At 41.8% G+C, this 18,745-nt stretch overlaps 1 protein-coding gene across 1 annotated transcript in view; it reads left to right on the top strand.

Moving 5' to 3' along the window:
- Positions 1-18,745, top strand: part of SGPL1 (sphingosine-1-phosphate lyase 1) — a 1,851,476-nt gene that overhangs the window by 1,072,170 nt on the left and 760,561 nt on the right. Inside the window, exon 5 of the mRNA XM_044055782.1 lies at positions 10,482-10,561. Within this exon, the coding sequence (XP_043911717.1) occupies positions 10,482-10,561 (80 nt within the window). The remainder of the gene's footprint in view (positions 1-10,481; positions 10,562-18,745) is intronic.

Genomic DNA, 18,745 nt, shown 5'->3' on the forward strand with positions numbered 1-18,745 from the left:
TAATTTTGCCACATATGTTTTGCTTGCCTGTCATAACATTTTTGATTTTTCTGTCAAAACACCAGTGATTACTGTTAGTAATACCATACATCCAAATTTCATACTTATTGTCCAGAAAATGCATACTGATGCAAAATCTGTTGTTATATTAAGTTTGTAAGTGAGTTAGAGTAACATTTAAAAATTGTCTCTGATTTTTGGCCCTCTGGTCCCTGTTATTTTGGCCTTGTCCAGAATTCCTGAGAAAAGACTTTGAGAGGTACGGTTGCAGTTACAAACTTTCAAAGTGGATTGCGATCAGTGTTCCTAATTAATTTCAGAGTTAAATATAATCTAGCCCATATTATTTTGTTGTTTACATCATAAACATTAGACAGAGATTTGCAATTAGAAGTGAACATGGAGTTAAAACATTTGTTTCCAAACAATATTACCAGTAATTTAATTGAAAATTTGAAAATTGTCATTTTTGGGACAGAGTGTTCTTGTGAAAAAGTACACCAAACTGACTTTATAGTACTACAGAAATGTAACTGGTAAGGATTTTAGACTGTTTAAGTACTATTTGCTAAGGCACTTCATTGTAGTTGCATTGTTGCTACTCACTGATTGGCTTGCAGCTTGTTAGTCTTTGTATCTATAGTTTATAAAATTATGAAATTCTGCAGTACTAGGGATAATTTAGTATCAACTTAAATTGATATTTATTTCCAATTTAACAATAATTTGCACTTTCAGTTGTATTTTTCTTGATACTATTTAACCCCTCCCCCTTAATGAGCTAGGTGAGGATTAAGAGAGTTGTCAGTCCCCAACTCCCCTGAAACAGTATCAAAGAAACTGCAGTTAGGAGATATGGTTTATCACAGAAAAAGTTAGGTATGTATACCTTTACGACAGGGTACTAAATATGCACTGCCCAGTGTTCTTCACAGCTGAGGTAAAATGTGTTGAAAAATCATTTCTAAGGTGTACTCATGCTGTAGTCCTTCTTTAACATATGGTCATCAACTAAAACCTGTATATGTAACTCAGTGTATTGTGTTCTGCTGTTGCACTTTATATAGGTTCATAGGTAAGTACTAGGCTATCTGCCTGAAGGCATTTATAAGCCTAGCCAGAATGTGTTGGCTTTCGCTGCCCCCTGTGCCTCTGTCCAACAGAGCCACTGCAGTGATCCTTCTGTTTCCCATCCACTCGTCAAGGTTTCTTTTGAAGAGTGTTAGAGGAGCTCTGCCTAATGTAGATTGAAATCTTGTTCCAAAGCATGGGAACTCTCTGGGACAGGAATCTATCCCTCCAGCACGTCCTGTTTATTGTTGTGGTGAGGTTTAGATCCCTAGAGCATGTGACCCGAGGGGATATGTTTTTTTTTTTTTTAGGTGGAGCATGTCCATCAATTCTGGGTTGGACATGACCTTGTATGTCAGGCAGAGATCACCTCTGAGTAGGCGGTATGCAACCGAGTACAGCTGGAGTTTCTTCAGGCGAGTTGCATGGGGCATCTGTTTGAGGCCAGTTATCCTCTTGGTGAGGTACTTCTGTGGTCTTTCCAGCTGTTGCAGATGTCTTGTAAGGTACATCCCAAGTGGGGCATTGTACTCTATGATGGGTCTGATGAGTTGAGGGGCACAATGACCTCTTTTGATCTGGATGCAAACCCTTTTGTGATTAGGTGGGCCACATAGAAGGATTTTCTAACCACTTTGGCAATGTGGTTATCAAAGGAGAGATTACTATCTACTTGAGTCCCCAGATCCCTTATTACATCTTCCTTATTTAGGGGACTACCAACTATGTGGTAGTTTGTGGGTACTTTGTTTTTTCCAAAGGGGATGACTATGCACTTTTTGGCATTTAGCTCGAGGCCATGATTTTAACACCAGGTATCTGTCTCAGTGAGACCCTTTTGGAGGATGTCTGTGTCAGCTGGAGAGTCAGTTATAGCCCCTAGTTTGCAGTTGTCTGCGAACTTGGTCAGCCATAGTCCTCCTGTGCTTGCCTGTACCTCTGAGAAGTATATGCCGAACAAGAGGGGTCCTAGGACTGAGCCCTGGGGAACGCCACTTGTAATCGGTTTAGAGTCGGACCTAGCTCTTGCAACTCTCACCATGTGGGTTCTGTCTGTGAGCCAATTGGCAACCCATCTTGTGACATAACGGTTTATGTTCAGGATAGTGAACTTGTCTATAATACCAGAATGGGGAATGGTGTTGAAGGCCTTTGCGAGGTCTAGGTAGGCTGTGTGTACCACCTTTCTCTTGTCTATAGCCTTGGTAACTGTCTCAAAGAAGTCCACCAGGTTTAGGAGGCATGATCTGCCCTTAACAAAGCTGAACTGGGTGGGGTCCAGTGTTTGGAGGTTCCCATTGTCTCTGTTAATGAGTTCCATGATGATGCTCTCCATAGCCTTGCAGACCAAGCTAGTCAGGCTTATAGGGCGATAGTTCCCAGGGTCTGTTGTGGCTCCACCTTTGTGGAGCGGAATAACTGTTGCTGTGCACCACTCTATGGGTATGTAGCCTGTGGAGAGGCTGAGTTTGAACAGTGGGGTTAGTTCATCTTTGAGCTCATGTAGGAAGCAGCCTGGGGCACCGTGGGACACATTGATGCTGTGTTTTTGGCTTTGGAGAGGGCTGTTTTAACCTGAGTGTCTGTGATTTCAGGGGCTCTACGTTCTTCTGGTATGGTTGTGGGCTCTTTTGGGGATGAAGTTTGCACTGAACCGGTCTGCCAGGATATTGGCGATATCGGTTGGTTCATTGTATTTTGTGCCATTCTGCACTAACTCCGAGCAGATCTGAGCATTGCCACTTAGATTCTTGACATAGCTAAAGAATGCCTTGTGGTTGTATTTGGAGTCCTTGGCAATTTTTCTTTCGAAGCTTGCCTTGGATGATTTTATGAGGGATCGTAGTTTCTTGCTGATACTGACCTTCTTGGGATTTTACTCTTTTCTGTACTAGTTTCCTCCTCCTATTGTATAGTTTGTTTGTGGCAAGGGTCCACCAGACTGGTTTTCTTTTCTTGGAGGAGTGAGTCTTGGTTTTGGTTGAGATAGCACGATCCATGCATTCTTGTAGGTGCCCATAGAATGCATTAGTAAAGAATTTTGCAGCTTGGACAGCATTATCCTGTAGAATGAGGGCTTTGAAACTTTCCACCTCGGTCTTAAGTAACGTGAAGTTTGTTTTTGAAAAGTTTTTCACAGTAGTTTCCTTGTCCGTGGGTGGGGGTTAGAATGTGGATAGCCAGAGTGATTTGTTATGGTCAGATCTAATCAATGAGGGGTTGACCTCCGGTGTGGAACACCGGTCGCCCATGTTGGTGATGACCAGGTCTAATATGTTGTCACCTCTGGTGGAAGTGTTGACCAGTTGATCCAGGGCGTTTGAGTTTATAAATTCTAGGAAATGTTGGGCAAGGGAGTTAGTACTTGAGTGGTTCTCCCAGTTAATGTTTGGGTAATTGAAATCACCCAATATTAGGGTGTTTGGTAGGACCTTTATGTTTCCCAGTGTTTCCAGAAACGTGGAGTGGAGGTCCTGGGACATGGTGGGTGATCTATAGCAAGCTACAGTTTGAATTGTATTTTTGCCTGTTGGTAGTTGCACGTGGATGATCTCTGAAGCATTGTGCTGTGCCACTAATCTGGAGGTGTGGGTATCCTTGATGAATATGGATATGCCCCCGCCTTTTATATTTCGGTCCGAATTCTGTGGCTGAAATGTATGGTACGAGTTGTAGCCTGGTAGTGCTGGGGTGCTCTCTGGAGCCTGAAAACCAGGATGTTCTTCGTGTTTCACTGTTGCAGTCATTACATTTGGGTAATCTGCTGGCAGGTTGCCCTCAGTCGGCCTGAATTCCAAAGTCTTGGGTCCTGCGTCGGTTGCTGTCTCCTCTTCCATGACATCAGGTCGTCAGGGGTATAAAACATGCAGCCGATGTCATTTTCTTTAGTCTTTCTTGCCATGTGGTGCCCGAAGCAGAAGCATTTTGCAGGTGCTGGTCGGCCGACTACTGAAATGTTCGAGTTTGAGTTTCAGAACCGAAGTTTTCACTAAAGCTAAGCACCCCGTTGGGGAAACGTTTTTCTTGCTTTTTACCAATGTCAGAAAAAGTTAATAATTGTTTTACTTGTGGGAAGCAAGTACCTCATAAGGATTTCCATTTATACTGTATTCCTTGCCTAGGCCCTGATCACAACGTGCCTGGCTGTAGGTTTTGTGCTAAATTTAACCAACGCACTATTAAGCATCAGTATATTTTTGCATCAAAGTATTTTGGAAACAGGTTTAACTACCCAGAAATTTCGTCAGATAGCAATCCGACTACCGGAGTACATAAAAAAGAAAAGGACAGAGAAAGGCAGTCTAGATCCAAAACCGATGACAAAGCTTCTCCTAAGCCAGTCGCCGGTTCACCAGTACTCAGTGAGGCACTTTCGCAGCCCCTGATACCCGCTACCTTCGAGTCGCAGGCCTCTACCGACACCCATGTGGAGTCCGGCATGCCGCAAGATACTCAAGGTATTGGACCGACGGATGTATCTCCCACGGATTTGTCCGGAGCCGCTGAGCAGGCACTGGCTTCTGAGGGTGTATTCAGACCTCAACATTTGTATATCAAACCGATGACAGCTGCAAGACCGAAGACAAAAGTAACTTCTAAAACAAACAAAACCGACACATGAGCCACATGCACAGGCCTCTATGCCTAAAAAACAGATGATCAAAATGGCTGAAGACCTTATTACCTTGATCAGGGGTACCCATCCCCCTCCTGATAAGAGGCCTAGGCAGGACACTGATTATGAGTCTTCAGATCAGGTTTCTGTTTATTCTGTTTCCTCTTCTGATCAGGAATTATCTATACCTCCCTATGAGGATTCTGATGCTGAGGAGTCTATTCCATCTGCATCTCCTCCTGAGGATTATTCATTTGGAGAAACCCTGCATACTTTGAGGGAGCATTTTCACTGGGAGAGTCAAGACTTCTCAGAATCAAAAAAGAGGCTCAGGGATTTCCTTCTTCTCCCTCAGCACAGGCCTTTAGCCATTCCCCCTGTTTTAGACATTGTGGATGATGTGTTTTTGGAGTCAAGCTTGTCCCCTGACTCCTTACCTCCAGCTCCCAGTAAGCCTGACAGATATTACAGGGTCCCTGACTCTCATAAATTTTTATTTAGAAACCCTGCTGCTGATCCTGAAACTATTTCACAGGGTCCAAAGGGAGTTAAGGCCTCAACAGCAAAAAATCCTACCCACTCTGACAGAGATTCAAGGGCACTGGACAGATGGGGAAAAAAGGTTTATATATCTGCAACCTTGGCAATCAGGGCCTTAAACTGTCAATTTTATATGCTTAAGTACCAACAACATGTTATGGGATTGCTGAAACAGAAAATTATGTTGATTTCAGAATGTGCAGAAAGTAAAGAATTGCAGGAATTATTGCATGTAGTTGAACAAGTTGGAAAGCATACTTTGCAATGTGGTTTTGATTCCTTAGAGGCCTCCTGCAGGGCCGCAGTTACTTGATCTATGATTAGGAGGCATTCCTGGTTAAAGGAACAAAATTTACCTGATCATGTTAAAGCTAAATTGCTAGATGCACCATTACAGCATGATTCTCTGTTTGGTATTAAGGCAGAAGAGGTTTTAAAGAAAATGGAAGACAAAGCTAAGTCTATGCAAACTGTTAAAGACTTCTTACAAGTGCAGCCACGAAGATTCAGTAGACACTGGCCTACCAAAATTGGTCCTTTCTTGTGTCGGACAGAGCTCAATGGGGCAAATCCAGATGCCCTAAGGGTTCCCGATACCAGGCGCAAGATTCATACAGGTCAAAGCAACGTGGCGCTTCCACCTCCAAATCTGGAGGAGATAAAGAGCAAACCTACAGAAAGCAATCCCAATGACTTCCCTCTGCCTACACAAAGCAATTATCTTTTGGCAGCACCCATAGGGGGAAAATTAGCACTTTTTGCTCAAAATTGGCAGTTAATAACCCAGGACAAGTGGGTGCTAAACATCGTATCACAGGGATACATATTCCATTTCCACACTCTGCCAATGGCAAATGGTTGGCCAGATCTGCCAAAAAATCAATAGGCAGAGGCACAGAAACAGGTACATCCCTCATGGATATGGGGGCCATTCAGACAGTACCAGAACAGGAAAACAGACAAGGTTTTTACTCAAGACTGTTCTTGGTACCCAGAAAGGACAAGGCCTGGCGGCCAATACTGGATTTATCGATTCTGAACACATACCTGGACATTCCAGAATTCAAAATGCTGACTTTGCAGCAGCTTCTGCCCATGCTGGGCAAGAATGCTTGGCTGGTGACATTAAACCTAAAAGAGGCATACCTGCATGTCCCAATAAGACAGTCGTGCAGAAGATACCTCAGATTCAAGGCTGGCTTCATGCATTACCAATTCTCTGCACTGCCCTTTGACTTATGTACTGCGCCCAGGGTCTTTACAAAGTGCCTGGCACCAGTAATTGCATTTTGCAGACAAAGAAGTATATATATATATATATATATATGTATATAAATAAATATATATATATATATATATATATATATATATATATATATATATATATACCCTTACTTGGACGACTGTCTCATTCAAGCAGAGAACAAGGACACTCTTCTTCGACACCTGGCATTTGTGAAAAGGCTTCTAACATGCCTAGGGTACACAATAAACGAAAAGAAATCACAACTGGTACCCTCTCAAAAGAATAACATTCCTGGGTGCAAGCTTGAATACAACTGCCCAGATGGCTTACCTCACGCCAGACAAGCAAAGGCAACTGACTACTTACTTCAAACTGATGGCAACAAAAACCCAGTCTTCTGCAAGACAAATTCTGCAGGCTCTGGGCTTCATGGCATCCTGCATCCTACTGATTCCATATGCAAGACTGCATATGAGGAAACTTCAATGGTACCTAAAAAGTTTATGGAATCAACATTCTCACAGTCTGGAAACAATGATTCCTCTCAATTCCTGCCTGCAACAGGAGTTTCTATTGTGGGCAAAGGCATGTCACCAAAACATGGGACGGCCATTCAGTCTACCCCCTGCCAGCCAAACCATAACAACAGATGCATCAGATTATGCCTTGGGGGCCCACATGGCTGGAAGATTCATTCAGGGCATATGGTCACCAAAACAAATGCATCTGCATATCAACCAGAAAGAGATGCTAGCTGTTCAAAATCCCCTAACAGCCTTCAAGGACTTATTTCATCCGGGACAACTACTGATAAAAACGGACAACACCACAGTCATGTGGTATATAAACAAGCAAGGGGGTACACACTCATACCCCCTCTGCAGATTAGCCATGGCACTGTGGAACGCAGCTTTGACCTACCAAATACATCTTCAAGCTCAATTCCTGCCAGGAAAACAAAACACTCTGGCAGACGATTTAAGCAGAAACCTTATGGATCCTCACGCGTGGAAACTAAATCCACAAGTCTTCAGCATGATAACAGAGAACTGGGGGAGCCCAGACATAGATCTATTGCCTCTCCTCAAAATTATCAACTGAAAAGATTCTGCACAAGGACTTATCACAGACAAGCATGGAAAGTGGACGCCCTATCCTTCAGGTGGAAAAACCTATCAGTTTACGCCTTTCTCCCCAAGGTCCTCCTAAAAGTCAGACAAGAGAAACCAAAGATGATACTAATTGCTCCGGACTGGCCCCGCCAATACTGGTACCCAATCCTAAGGAACTTGTCAAATTACTCAGCTTGGACCTTGCTTCAAAGACCACAACTACTGTCCCAGCAAAACAATCAGATCCTGCACAAGCAACTACAGACTCTGAACCTGGCAGCATGGCTGATCATGTAATCATACAAACAACACCTCTCAGTAAAGCTGTGATGGATGTCATTTTGGAAGCCAGAAGGCCTAGTACTAGAAAATCTTATGCTGACAAATGGAAGAGATTCTGTGCTTAGAATCAAGCACAAGTAACAGATACAGCAGAATCACATATTCCTCAGATATTACAATACTTAACTGAGATGCTTGACAAAGGCCTATCTTTCTCATCAATTAAAATCCATGCCTCTGCCATTTCGGCTCATTACAATACAGAGCCACCAATCTTTTCTCATCCTTTACTAAAGCAGTATCTTAGAGGAGCCAAAAATTTAAGGCCTCCTAGAAGATCATCATTGCCTGCATGGAACCTCAATTATGTGTTGAAAAAGCTCACCCTGCCTCCATTTGAACCAGCTGCTACCGCTGATATAAAGTTCTTATCATGGAAAACAGCTCTGCTACTAGCTATTACTTCAGCAAGAAGAGCTTCAGAGCTACAAGCCCTCATGGCTATAGAGCCTTTTATCATATTTTCCCCAGACAGGGTATCTCTGAGGACAAATCCTACTTTTATGCCTAAGGTGGTTACCAGTGTGGCTCTCAACCAAACAATTCATCTGCCTACCTTTTATCCAAATCTGCAGAACAAGCGGGAGAGAATTCTGCATTCCTTGGACGTACACAGACAGCTAAGATTCTACTTAAGCAGGACCAAAGCTCTAAGAAAAATTGAGCAATTACTAGTGACATATGCTGCAGGATCAGAAGGCAAGGCTATTTCAAAGCAGACAATTTCAAAGTGGATAAGCCACTGCATCCGTTTCTGCTACTTGCACCATGGTAAACCTGTGCCCAAGGGCATTAGGTCTCATTCCACCAGAGCTGCAGCTACTTCAGCAGCCTTTCTAAGGGGAGTACCAACCAAAGACATTCTAGAGGCTGCTACTTGGAGTTCTGTTCACACCTTTACAAAGCATTATCATTTGCCTCTCTACTCTAAATCCAGAGCAGGCTTTGCCACTGCAGTTCTGTAGGGCCTTATAGCCTCTCCTAATGCTGTTTAGCTCCAGCCCCCACACCATAGCTTTGGGATTCTACCCAAATGTAATGACTGCAACAGTGAAACACGAAGAACATAATACAGTTTTTTTTTTGTACTTGTTTTTGTTATATAATTGCATAATACTGTTTGTACTATGTTGGAACTTTTCTCCCCGGGCCTCTACTGAAAATGGAAATATATCCAGTTAGACTAGCCCGGTCAACAAATGTAAAATAAAATAAATAAAATAAAATAAAAACAGTTGTGTACACTTACCATAAATGTAGATGTTTGAGTGTATTCACTGTTGCAGTCCAGTTTACCCTCCCGCCATCCCCCTGTCATTCTAGAGTTTATCTTTCCTTCTCTATCTTCTACAACCTATGTGGTGTATTTGATTGTAGGTGAAGGTAAAGTTTATATTGATGCATGTGTGTATATGTATATATATATATATATATATATATATATATATATATATATATATATATATATTTTGCTACCTTTTTTTGGTGGCAGCTGACATTGGGGGCAAAAAAAACTAAAGAAAATGGTGTTGGCTGCATGTTTTATACCCCTGACGACCTGACGTCATGGAAGAGGAGACAGCAACTGACGCAGGACCCAAGACTTTGGAATTCAGGCCGACTGAGGGCAACCTGCCAGCAGGTTACCCAAATGTAATGACTGTAACAGTGAATACACTTGAACATCTACATTTATGGTAAGTGTACACAACTGTACTTTTCTGTTACTGCACATATATCGATTTTCTCCATACTGAGGAGTGCCTCGAGTGCGTGCATTTTGAGGTTTAGACTTCTGGCATTGAGTAGCATTACCCTCAGTTTTTTATTACGACGGTGGGTTTGTCTTTTGAGCCTTGCCTAAAAAAGGCACTATGGGGGTGGCAAGAGCCTTGGCCAGTATTTGAAAGCCTAAGGGTGACAAGTGCAAGCCATCTCTAGCGAAGCAGCGTGGCTTGTCGAGCATGTTATCCCAGGCGGACAGACACTGGATCTCCTTTGAATGACACCAGAAACTTAGCCAATTGTTGAAATTGATATTTTTTTCTTTATACCGTGGTTTCATTCTTGGTGAGAGCTGGATGCTACTCAGGGTCAGGGTCATACCGGTCTGGGCTACGTGATCAGAGAGCTCTTCCATGTCTCTTTTCCATGTAGTCCAGGGAGGTATGGCTTAGGTCATTCACACCAATATTATTATAAATGTGCATGCATGTATGTTAATGACCTCGCCATATATGCCTGCTGCTTTTCTTATGAAACTGCTACAGTTTTTGCCTGTGTAATTCTCTTTGTGTAACATTACTGCATTGCTTAATTGTCATTGTACTGTCTTGGGGTGCTTATGGAAACAAACATCCTCTACTTCATGTGTTTAACTGGTTAGGAAGACAGTATGAACGTTTTCATTTAGTTGATGCTTCACTATTTCTTGTGCCAGAATAAACCGTTTTACGTGTTGCTTCTTCACATCCTGAAGATAGTTGTGAGGAATGTGCAAGTGCAGGAGCACAAAGTAAGTAAAGTAAACTGTTGTTTTATCGTATCTTTTTAGCTGAAGACCACTGGGAACAAGGCCGTGTTTCAGGAACAGTGTACAGCGGAGAGGAAGACCTCACCAAGCTGCTTGTAGAGGTAACCCTTAAACAGTCATTAATGGGCCTGCTGCAGGTCTGCACTTTACTGATGAAAGGATTCTGAAACAGAATGCAGTCGGCTGAAATGTTAAACCAGAGGATTCATTCTCTAATGTGTAAAATTTAAGAGTACAAGTATTACTGCTGAAATCTTAATTTTGATGCATCCAGGTCTTTGTCATAATTCCCAACCTCCGAGTATAGCACTGACTTTTAAAAATCATAACAGAGTCAGAAAAATGATCTCATTCTTATTTTTCACCATAGAATGTCTTTGTGTACCAGACCCTATATACTGATAAGGAATCATTGAAGAGGCTTAGTTTATTCATTTACTAAGGTGTGTACCTACAAACAGGTCTGACTTTATGAATAATGTCAGTAAATATAAAGAGGAGCATGGCTAAATCTGAGGGCCAAAGTCATAGCACTTGTGCATAAGTCGTAACAGTTAAGAAATGTCCGCTAAGGACTGCAGCCTTAGCTCAAGACTTCTGCTGTTTCACATTAATCAGAAAAGTAACATATACCTTGTAGAGGAAGTAGTAATGAGACGTGTGGCAGAGTCCTGGTGTATACTGCACATTTGTTTGCATTTACTCATTTGGAACTATAGGATGTGCTTCATGTTTGGTTATGTATATGAACCTGCATTATAATGTGTTAGCCTCTCTGCTGTGCTTCTTCAGTCACAGCTGATTTATGTATGTTAAGATATCCCATTTTACATTATGTAGACGTCGGCATTTGTTCTGTGTTCTCTACTGTGTTATCTGTGCTACAGTCATTATTCTCAAGTGAGTCATACTATTAAGCTTTAAACCAGGCATGACAATGTACGTCCTGATACTTACGTATACTTAAATGCCTCCTAAGTCAAGTATTTAACTATAGAACGTCTTCACACATTTGATTGTTTTGCTTTTTTTTACACTTTGAATATGTCAAAAAGGAGGTGTGAACTCAAAGGAACAACAGTAACAGTCAATATTTTTTAAATTACTTGTAGGAATGTGAGCTGATGAAAGGTCCCTTGCAGATTTTGTTAAAATTTAGTTTGATCATGTAAGTTATGTAAATCAGTCTCACTGAATGAACTACATATGTTAAAACTGTAAATATTTAATTATAAAGTAAATTAACATAATTTCAAGAAAAAAATGTGCAAAATAAAAACCTGACTGCAGGCCTTCAGCAACAGGTTAGCTTTGGATTTTCGGTACTTATGTATTATTGCAACCAGATTTCTGAACTGCCGTAATTTGCAAAACGAGGTCTGTTCACCTAAAAAGGGAAGTGTCAACCATTAAGTACTATTCTGTCAGATACTTCTTCACGTAGGAAGAGGAATAACTGCCACATTCCTCTTGCCCGTAGCATCGTTTCCCAACCTATTCACATGACTGCTGCTTGTCACTCGTCCTTAAAGTTTCAAATCGTGAAAGACAGCACATTCTCACCCAGACAAGCAGCCCATTTCAAAGACCTTTCTGTGGCCAGACCATCATCATCTTCTTTCGGCTGTTCCCGTTAGGGGTCGCCACAGCGGATCACCTGTTTCCATTTCTTCCTGTCCTCTGCATTTTGCTCTGTCACACCAACTACCTGCATGTCCTGTCTCACCACATCCATAAACCTTATCTTAGGCCTTCCTCTTTTCCTGTTACCTGGCAGCTCCATCCTTAGCATCCTTTTCCCAATATACCCATCATCCCTCCTCAGCACATGTCCAAACCAACACAATCTCACCGCTCTGACTTTGTCTCCAAACTGTCCAACCTGAGCTGACCCTCTAATATACTGAATCCTAATCCTGTCCATCCTTGTCAGACCCAGTGCAAATCTTAACATCTTTAACTCTGCCACATCCAGCTCTGACTCCTGCCTTTTTGTCAATGCCACCGTCTACAACCTATACAACATAGCTAGTCTCACTACCCTCTTGTAGACCTTCCCTTTCACTCTTACTGGTACACGTCTGTCACAAATCACTCCTGACACTCTTCTCCACCCATTCCACCCTGCCTGTACTCTCTTCTTTACTTGTCTTCCACACTTACCATTACTCTGGACTGTTGATCCCAAGTACTTAAACTCATCCACCTTCACCAACTTTACTCCCTGCATTCTCACCATTCCTCTATCCTCCCTCTCATTCACACACACATATTCTTAGTCCTGCTGACCATCATTCCTCTCCTCTCTAGAGCATATCTCCACCTCTCCAGGGTCTCCTCAACCTGGTCCCTACTCTCACTACAGATCAGAATGTCATCTGCAAACATCATAGTCGATGGGGCCTCCTGTCTGATCTCGTCTGTCAACCTGTCCATCACCATTGCAAATAAGAAAGGGCTCAGGGCTGATCCTTGATGTAATCCCACCTCCACCTTAAATGGATCTGTCACTCAAACTGCAGACTTCACCACTGTCACACTACCCTCGTACATATCCTGAACCACTCTTACATACTTCTCTGCCACTCCTGACTTCCTCATACAATACCACAATTCCTCTCTAGGCACCCTATCATATGCTTTCTCTAAGTCCATGAAGACATAATGCAACTCCTTCTGACCTTCTCTATATTTCTCCATCAACACTCTCAGAGCAAACATCTCATCTGTAGTGCTCTTTCCCGGCATGAAACCATACTGTTGATCACTAATCATCACCTCCCTTCTTAACCTACCTTCCACTACTCTTTCCCATAACTTCAGGCTGTGACTGATCAGTTTTATCCCACTGTAGTTGCTACAACTTTGCACTTCACCCTTATTCTTAAAAATAGGTACCAAAACACTTTTTCTCCACTCTTCAGGCATCCTCTGACTTTCCAAGATTTCATTAAACAATCTGGTTAAAAACTCCACTGCCATTTCTCCTAAGCACCTCCGTGCTTCCACTGGTATGTCATCTGGACCAACAGCTTTTCCATTTTTCATCCTCTTCATGGCTGTCCATACTTCTTCCTTGCTAATCTGTTTCACTTCCTGATTCACTATCCCCACATCATCCAACCTTCTCTCTCATTCTCTTCATTCATCAGCCCCTCAGAGTACTCTTTCCATCTGCTCAACACACTCTCCTCGCTTGTGAGTATGTTTCCCTCACTATCCTTTATCACCCTTACCTGCACATCTTTCCCAGTTCGGTCCCTCTGTCTAGCTAAGCGGTACAGGTCCTTTTAGTGTCCAGCCTTTCATGCAACTCTCCATATGCCTTATCCTTAGCCTTCACCACCTCTCTCTTTGCCATGCTCCTCATCTCCTTATACTCCTGTCTACTTTCTTCATCTCTCTGACAATCCCACTTCTTCTTCGCCAGCCTCTTCCTCTGTATACTCTCCTGTACTTCCTCATTCCACCACCAGGTCTCCTTGTCCTCTTTCCTCTGTCCAGATGTCACACCAAGCACCTTTCTAACTGTCTCCCTTACCATCTCTGCTGTAGTTACCCCGCTATTCTGTAACTCTTCACTGCCCCCCAGTGCCTGTTTTAACTCTCCCTGAATTCCACCTCACAGTCATCCCTTTTCAACTTCCACCATTTGGTCCTTAGCACAGCTCTCACACATGTCCTCCTCTTCTTGATCACCAACATCATCCTACAGACCACCATTCCATGCTGCTTAACTACACTTTCCCTTGTCACCACTTTACAGTCTCCAATCTCCTTCAGACTGGCCCTGCTGCATAGGATATAATCCACCTGTGTGCATCTTCCTCCATTCTTGTACGTCACCCTATGCTCCTCCCTTTTCTTAAAATATGTATTCATCACAGCCATGTCCATCCTTTTCACAAAATCCACTGCCTTCTGACCTTCTGCATTCCTCTCCTTAACACCATACCTGGGCCATCACTTCCTCATCCCCTCTGTTCCCTTCATCAGCATGCCTATTGAAATCTGCTCCAATCACCAATCTCTCACCCTTGGGTACACTCACCACCACTTCATCCGACTCAGTCCAAATTTTTTCTTTCTCATCCATCACACATCCAACTTGCGGAGTGTATGCACTAACAACACCATCAGTTTCCACCTTCATTAACATCACTCTGTCCGATACTCTTTTCACCTCCAAAACACTCTTGGCATACTGTTCCTTCAGGATAACCCCTACCCCTTTTCTCCTCCCATTCACACCATGATAGAACAGTTTGAACCCACCTCCTATACACCTGGCCTTACTCCCCTTCAATCTGGTCTCTTGCACACACAATATGTCAACCTTCCTTCTTTCCATCATATCAGCTAGCTCTCTTCTTATACCAGTCATACTGCCAACATTCACAGTTCTACCCTCACTACTACACTCCTAACCTTCCTCCCTTCTTTCTGCTTTCGGGCATATCTTCCCCCTCTTCTTCTTTTTTGGCAAACAGTAGCCCAGTTTCCGCCAGCACCCTGTTGGCTAACAGTACTGGTGGCGGTTGTTGTTAAACCGGGCATTGACCGATCCAGTATAGGATTCTCTATTGTCTGCATATGTTATTTGGCAGAGGTTTTTCACCGAATGCCCTTTCTGATGTAACCCTCCCCATTTATCCGGGCTTGGGACCAGCACGAAGAAATGCACTGGTTTGTGCATCCCCAGTGGCTGGGTTTAACCATTTAAACCTTCTGATAGGAACAATTAACAAATTAAGGTTAGCCATGCTAAGGTGCGTGTCAGATCCTATGGTCCCACTTACACTAATTGCTGTCTGTTCTTGTCTTCCAAATTTGAAAAACAGCTTGTATGTTTTTAGAAAACATTAACTTTTAGCCTTAAGAAAAAGTGTGCTGGCTATGTTTGAATAATACTAAACCATACACTGTTGTAGTAAAGGTAATGAAGTAGTTAAGCACCAGGAAAGCTGCTATCTCTTATTCACTTCCAGTAATTTCAAACTGTATTTTGTTACTAAGTTGCTTGCCTTGTACCTTTTAATTTTATAATTCCCTCACCAAACAATGGCCAGAACTCTCAATGTTTTGCTAGCACCTGTAGTCAGCTTATCTCCATGGAAAAATGTAAGCCAGAGTGTACAAACACCATCAGCTGCAGACGTCTCATCTCACACTGAACATTTATTTGCTAAAGGAAAACTTTTCATTACATTCACAGTATCGTCTTATTTTTAAAACCCACACACTTATCCAAAAAAACTTTAGATTAAGCCATGGTCATTAATCCACACATTTAGCTGTGCAAATGAAGAGAAAGCATCTCAGCACTACATATATTATAATCCATGCACTTTTTCACCATATACCCAACTCCTACAACCCAGGATTATAGCATATTAACTTAAACATGTTTTGACTAGCCTGTTTTCTCTTTTTATATTGTATTGCTTAGATTTCTTAAAACTAAAAAAGAAAAAACTTGTTTACTGTAGTATTTTTTATCTCATATAACAATTACTGAAAATGCTTTACTATATGACATGCAGTTTATATCATGAAATGCTATACAAATATAGTTAAGAACAATTTTTTTTATTTATTGTTACTTTTTATTTTTTTTTTCCTTTTAGTATCCTTCCAAACATTAATGATCTGAAGTGGGGCATATGCCTTTCAGTCCCTCACAAGTTTAACAAAGTCAACAAAAGTCCAATTTTTCTCAGCCACTTTTTCTTCTAAAGCCATACTTCAGAAATGTGATACATGCTTTATAGCCTCACATTTATTCACTAATTTCAGCATTGCTGGTCTTCTTCCTGATCATCTGCATCTCCCAACCCCAGACTCCAGTTCAAGGGCAAGGTACTCTTGATTCTTTTCATCAACTCCTGTGCTTTTATCTGTCTCTCAAGCATTTTCCTTTGGAACACTGGAAAAGGTTTCATTGACAAAGTCTCTTGTGTGAGCTTTACTATGAGAAAAATGAGAAAGAGTCCCATTCTGATTTGATGGCTCACTTTTTGTTGGACAGATGTTTGTATTTCTTCCTTGGCCTGTTCTGCGTCAAAAAATGACTTTGATCCTCCAGGGAAAAAATATTCTAAAGACAGCCGGATACAGCAGCATCAAAAATGACTTTGATCCTTTGGGGGAAAAATATTTGAAGACAGCTGGATACAGCAGCTCAAATCTCATAATTGCATCTCGACATTTCCTGATTGCTGGGATACATTTTCTTCTCGTCTGCCTGGTGTGCAAAAAAAAAAAACAAACATTTTCCACAAATGCTCTACTGTCTCCAGTTTTTAACACATTTGCCTTCTTGACACATTTCATCAGGTTCAACTCTTTCTTTTGTCGCCTCATAGCAAGACGTTGTCCCGTTCGATTCTCAGCTAGAGCGTATTCTGTGTGGAGGCATACGTGAATGGGGCGTGCCTTCGTTGAAGGTTGTGCGTCAGGGCTGGTAACCTGGTACGTAAAAATCCACTACCAATCATTAGCGGACTGGAGTTCTGCTGTGGCGACCCCTGAGCGGGAAAAAGCCGAAAGACACAAACAAACATCTTTACTAAGACAGGTGTTGGCTGCTTTCTTGTGGCCAGGTTTGGAGCATAAACTCAATTTGCCCTTTCAGATAACTAATCTTGCTGTGGAATACTAGTCCAGTTGCTTATTTTTATTTGCATAAAATTAATACAGTCTGTTCCTTCCAGTTTCTCTGGAACAGCAGAAAATCTCACATTTTCTCTCTATGCTCTGGCTTCTAGCTTGACCAATTTTTTTTTTTCGAAACAGCTCTTCTTGAGCAGTCTTATACTCAGCCAGCCTTTTCTTCATTTTGACCTCTGATTTTTGCAGTTTTATCACTTCATTTGAATAGCTGTTTAAAGCTTCTTCCATTTTCCAGCCTTTTGTTATTTGAGTTGATATACTCCTTCAGTGTTTCATTTATTTTAATCAACTCTGTGCATATTTGATTTATTTTTCTCCTAAATTGCTGGAAGCCATCCTTGTACCAAAGCTGGAGCTTGAGCTGCTTTTTGTTGAGTGTTTTCTCTGTACCATTTCTAGTTGATTTTCTTTCAGGCTCTCCAAGTTTTTTCTTTGCTGGCACCCAGACAGTGTACTTATTAGCCAGTAACTGAATTTTAGTAAAATTATCAGAATTACTAGTCCTTATCTCTGTTTTTTGTCCCACACCAGGAGAGCTGAAGACAAGGTGCTGATCAGTGTAGTGATAAGTCCCTGCTCTGTTCACGTTTACTAATTTGTTCTGTTGATCTGTTAATTTTCCAGTATTGAAAACTATTCCTTTTCAGGTTTCATTTCACCCCACCCTCATTCCTCCTAAACTCTGTTTATCGAAGTATGTTTCACATCTTAGACATAGTTCTGTTATGTAGGATTCTGTTACTGCACCAATGTCGAGAGTATTTTCCTCCAAGAAAGCCTATGGTTAGACAGATTTTTGCTGAGACTGTTGTTTTGATCCTTGCAGCTATAATGCTGCAATGTGTAGGCTGTTGCACCAGATGTCACTTAAGTCCTTGTGGATTACTACTGCAACTGTTGTGAAACTCAATATAAAGCTGGGCCTTTCGCATAAGGTTAGGTGTCATTTTATTAGCGAGACCCACTCTTTGTTGCTTAGGCATTTCTGTGAAGTTCGTTTTGCTCACCTTTTTCAAGCACACTGACTTCCAGAAGTATGAATCTGCCAACACTAACATCACCAGGCTTATCATTGGTAATGTTCTGAATTCCTTCTGTGAAACATTAGTCAGGCTGGAATGGTCCAGCTTCTGATATTAACTATACATTATGCAGTGATGACCTAGGATCATTTTCAAGATACCCTGCTGTAATCTGATGAGTGTTCTGGAGTGTAGTACAAACACATCTGTACTCCCAGTTCAAGAATCACCGTTTTCTTTATCTGCCCAAAATGAGAACCAAGGTGGATTATATGGTCTTGAATGTGGCTAATCACTTCAAAGCAGAAAACTGGGGAATGTAGCCCCGGTATTTTTACAAATGTAAGGATGAAATGTCTGCATTATACTGACAATTCTATCCTTAGCCTTGAGTTGCTGCCCTCTGCTCCCCTAATTGCCTCTTGGTAGGTTTCAGTCTACCTCTAAGTGTGTAGTGACACTGTCTGCTGTTTTACTACTGTGTGTTGTCACATAATTCTTAAATTTGCTCTAACCGTGTGTGACAATTGTCTTTTACCTTGTCCTTGACCTGTGTTTATGAATGTCCCTCATAAAGAGGAAGGGGTTAAT

The sequence above is a fragment of the Protopterus annectens genome, chromosome 14.part0, assembly GCF_019279795.1.
Source record: "Protopterus annectens isolate FY-2018-M chromosome 14.part0, PAN1.0, whole genome shotgun sequence".
NCBI lineage: Eukaryota > Metazoa > Chordata > Ceratodontiformes > Protopteridae > Protopterus > Protopterus annectens.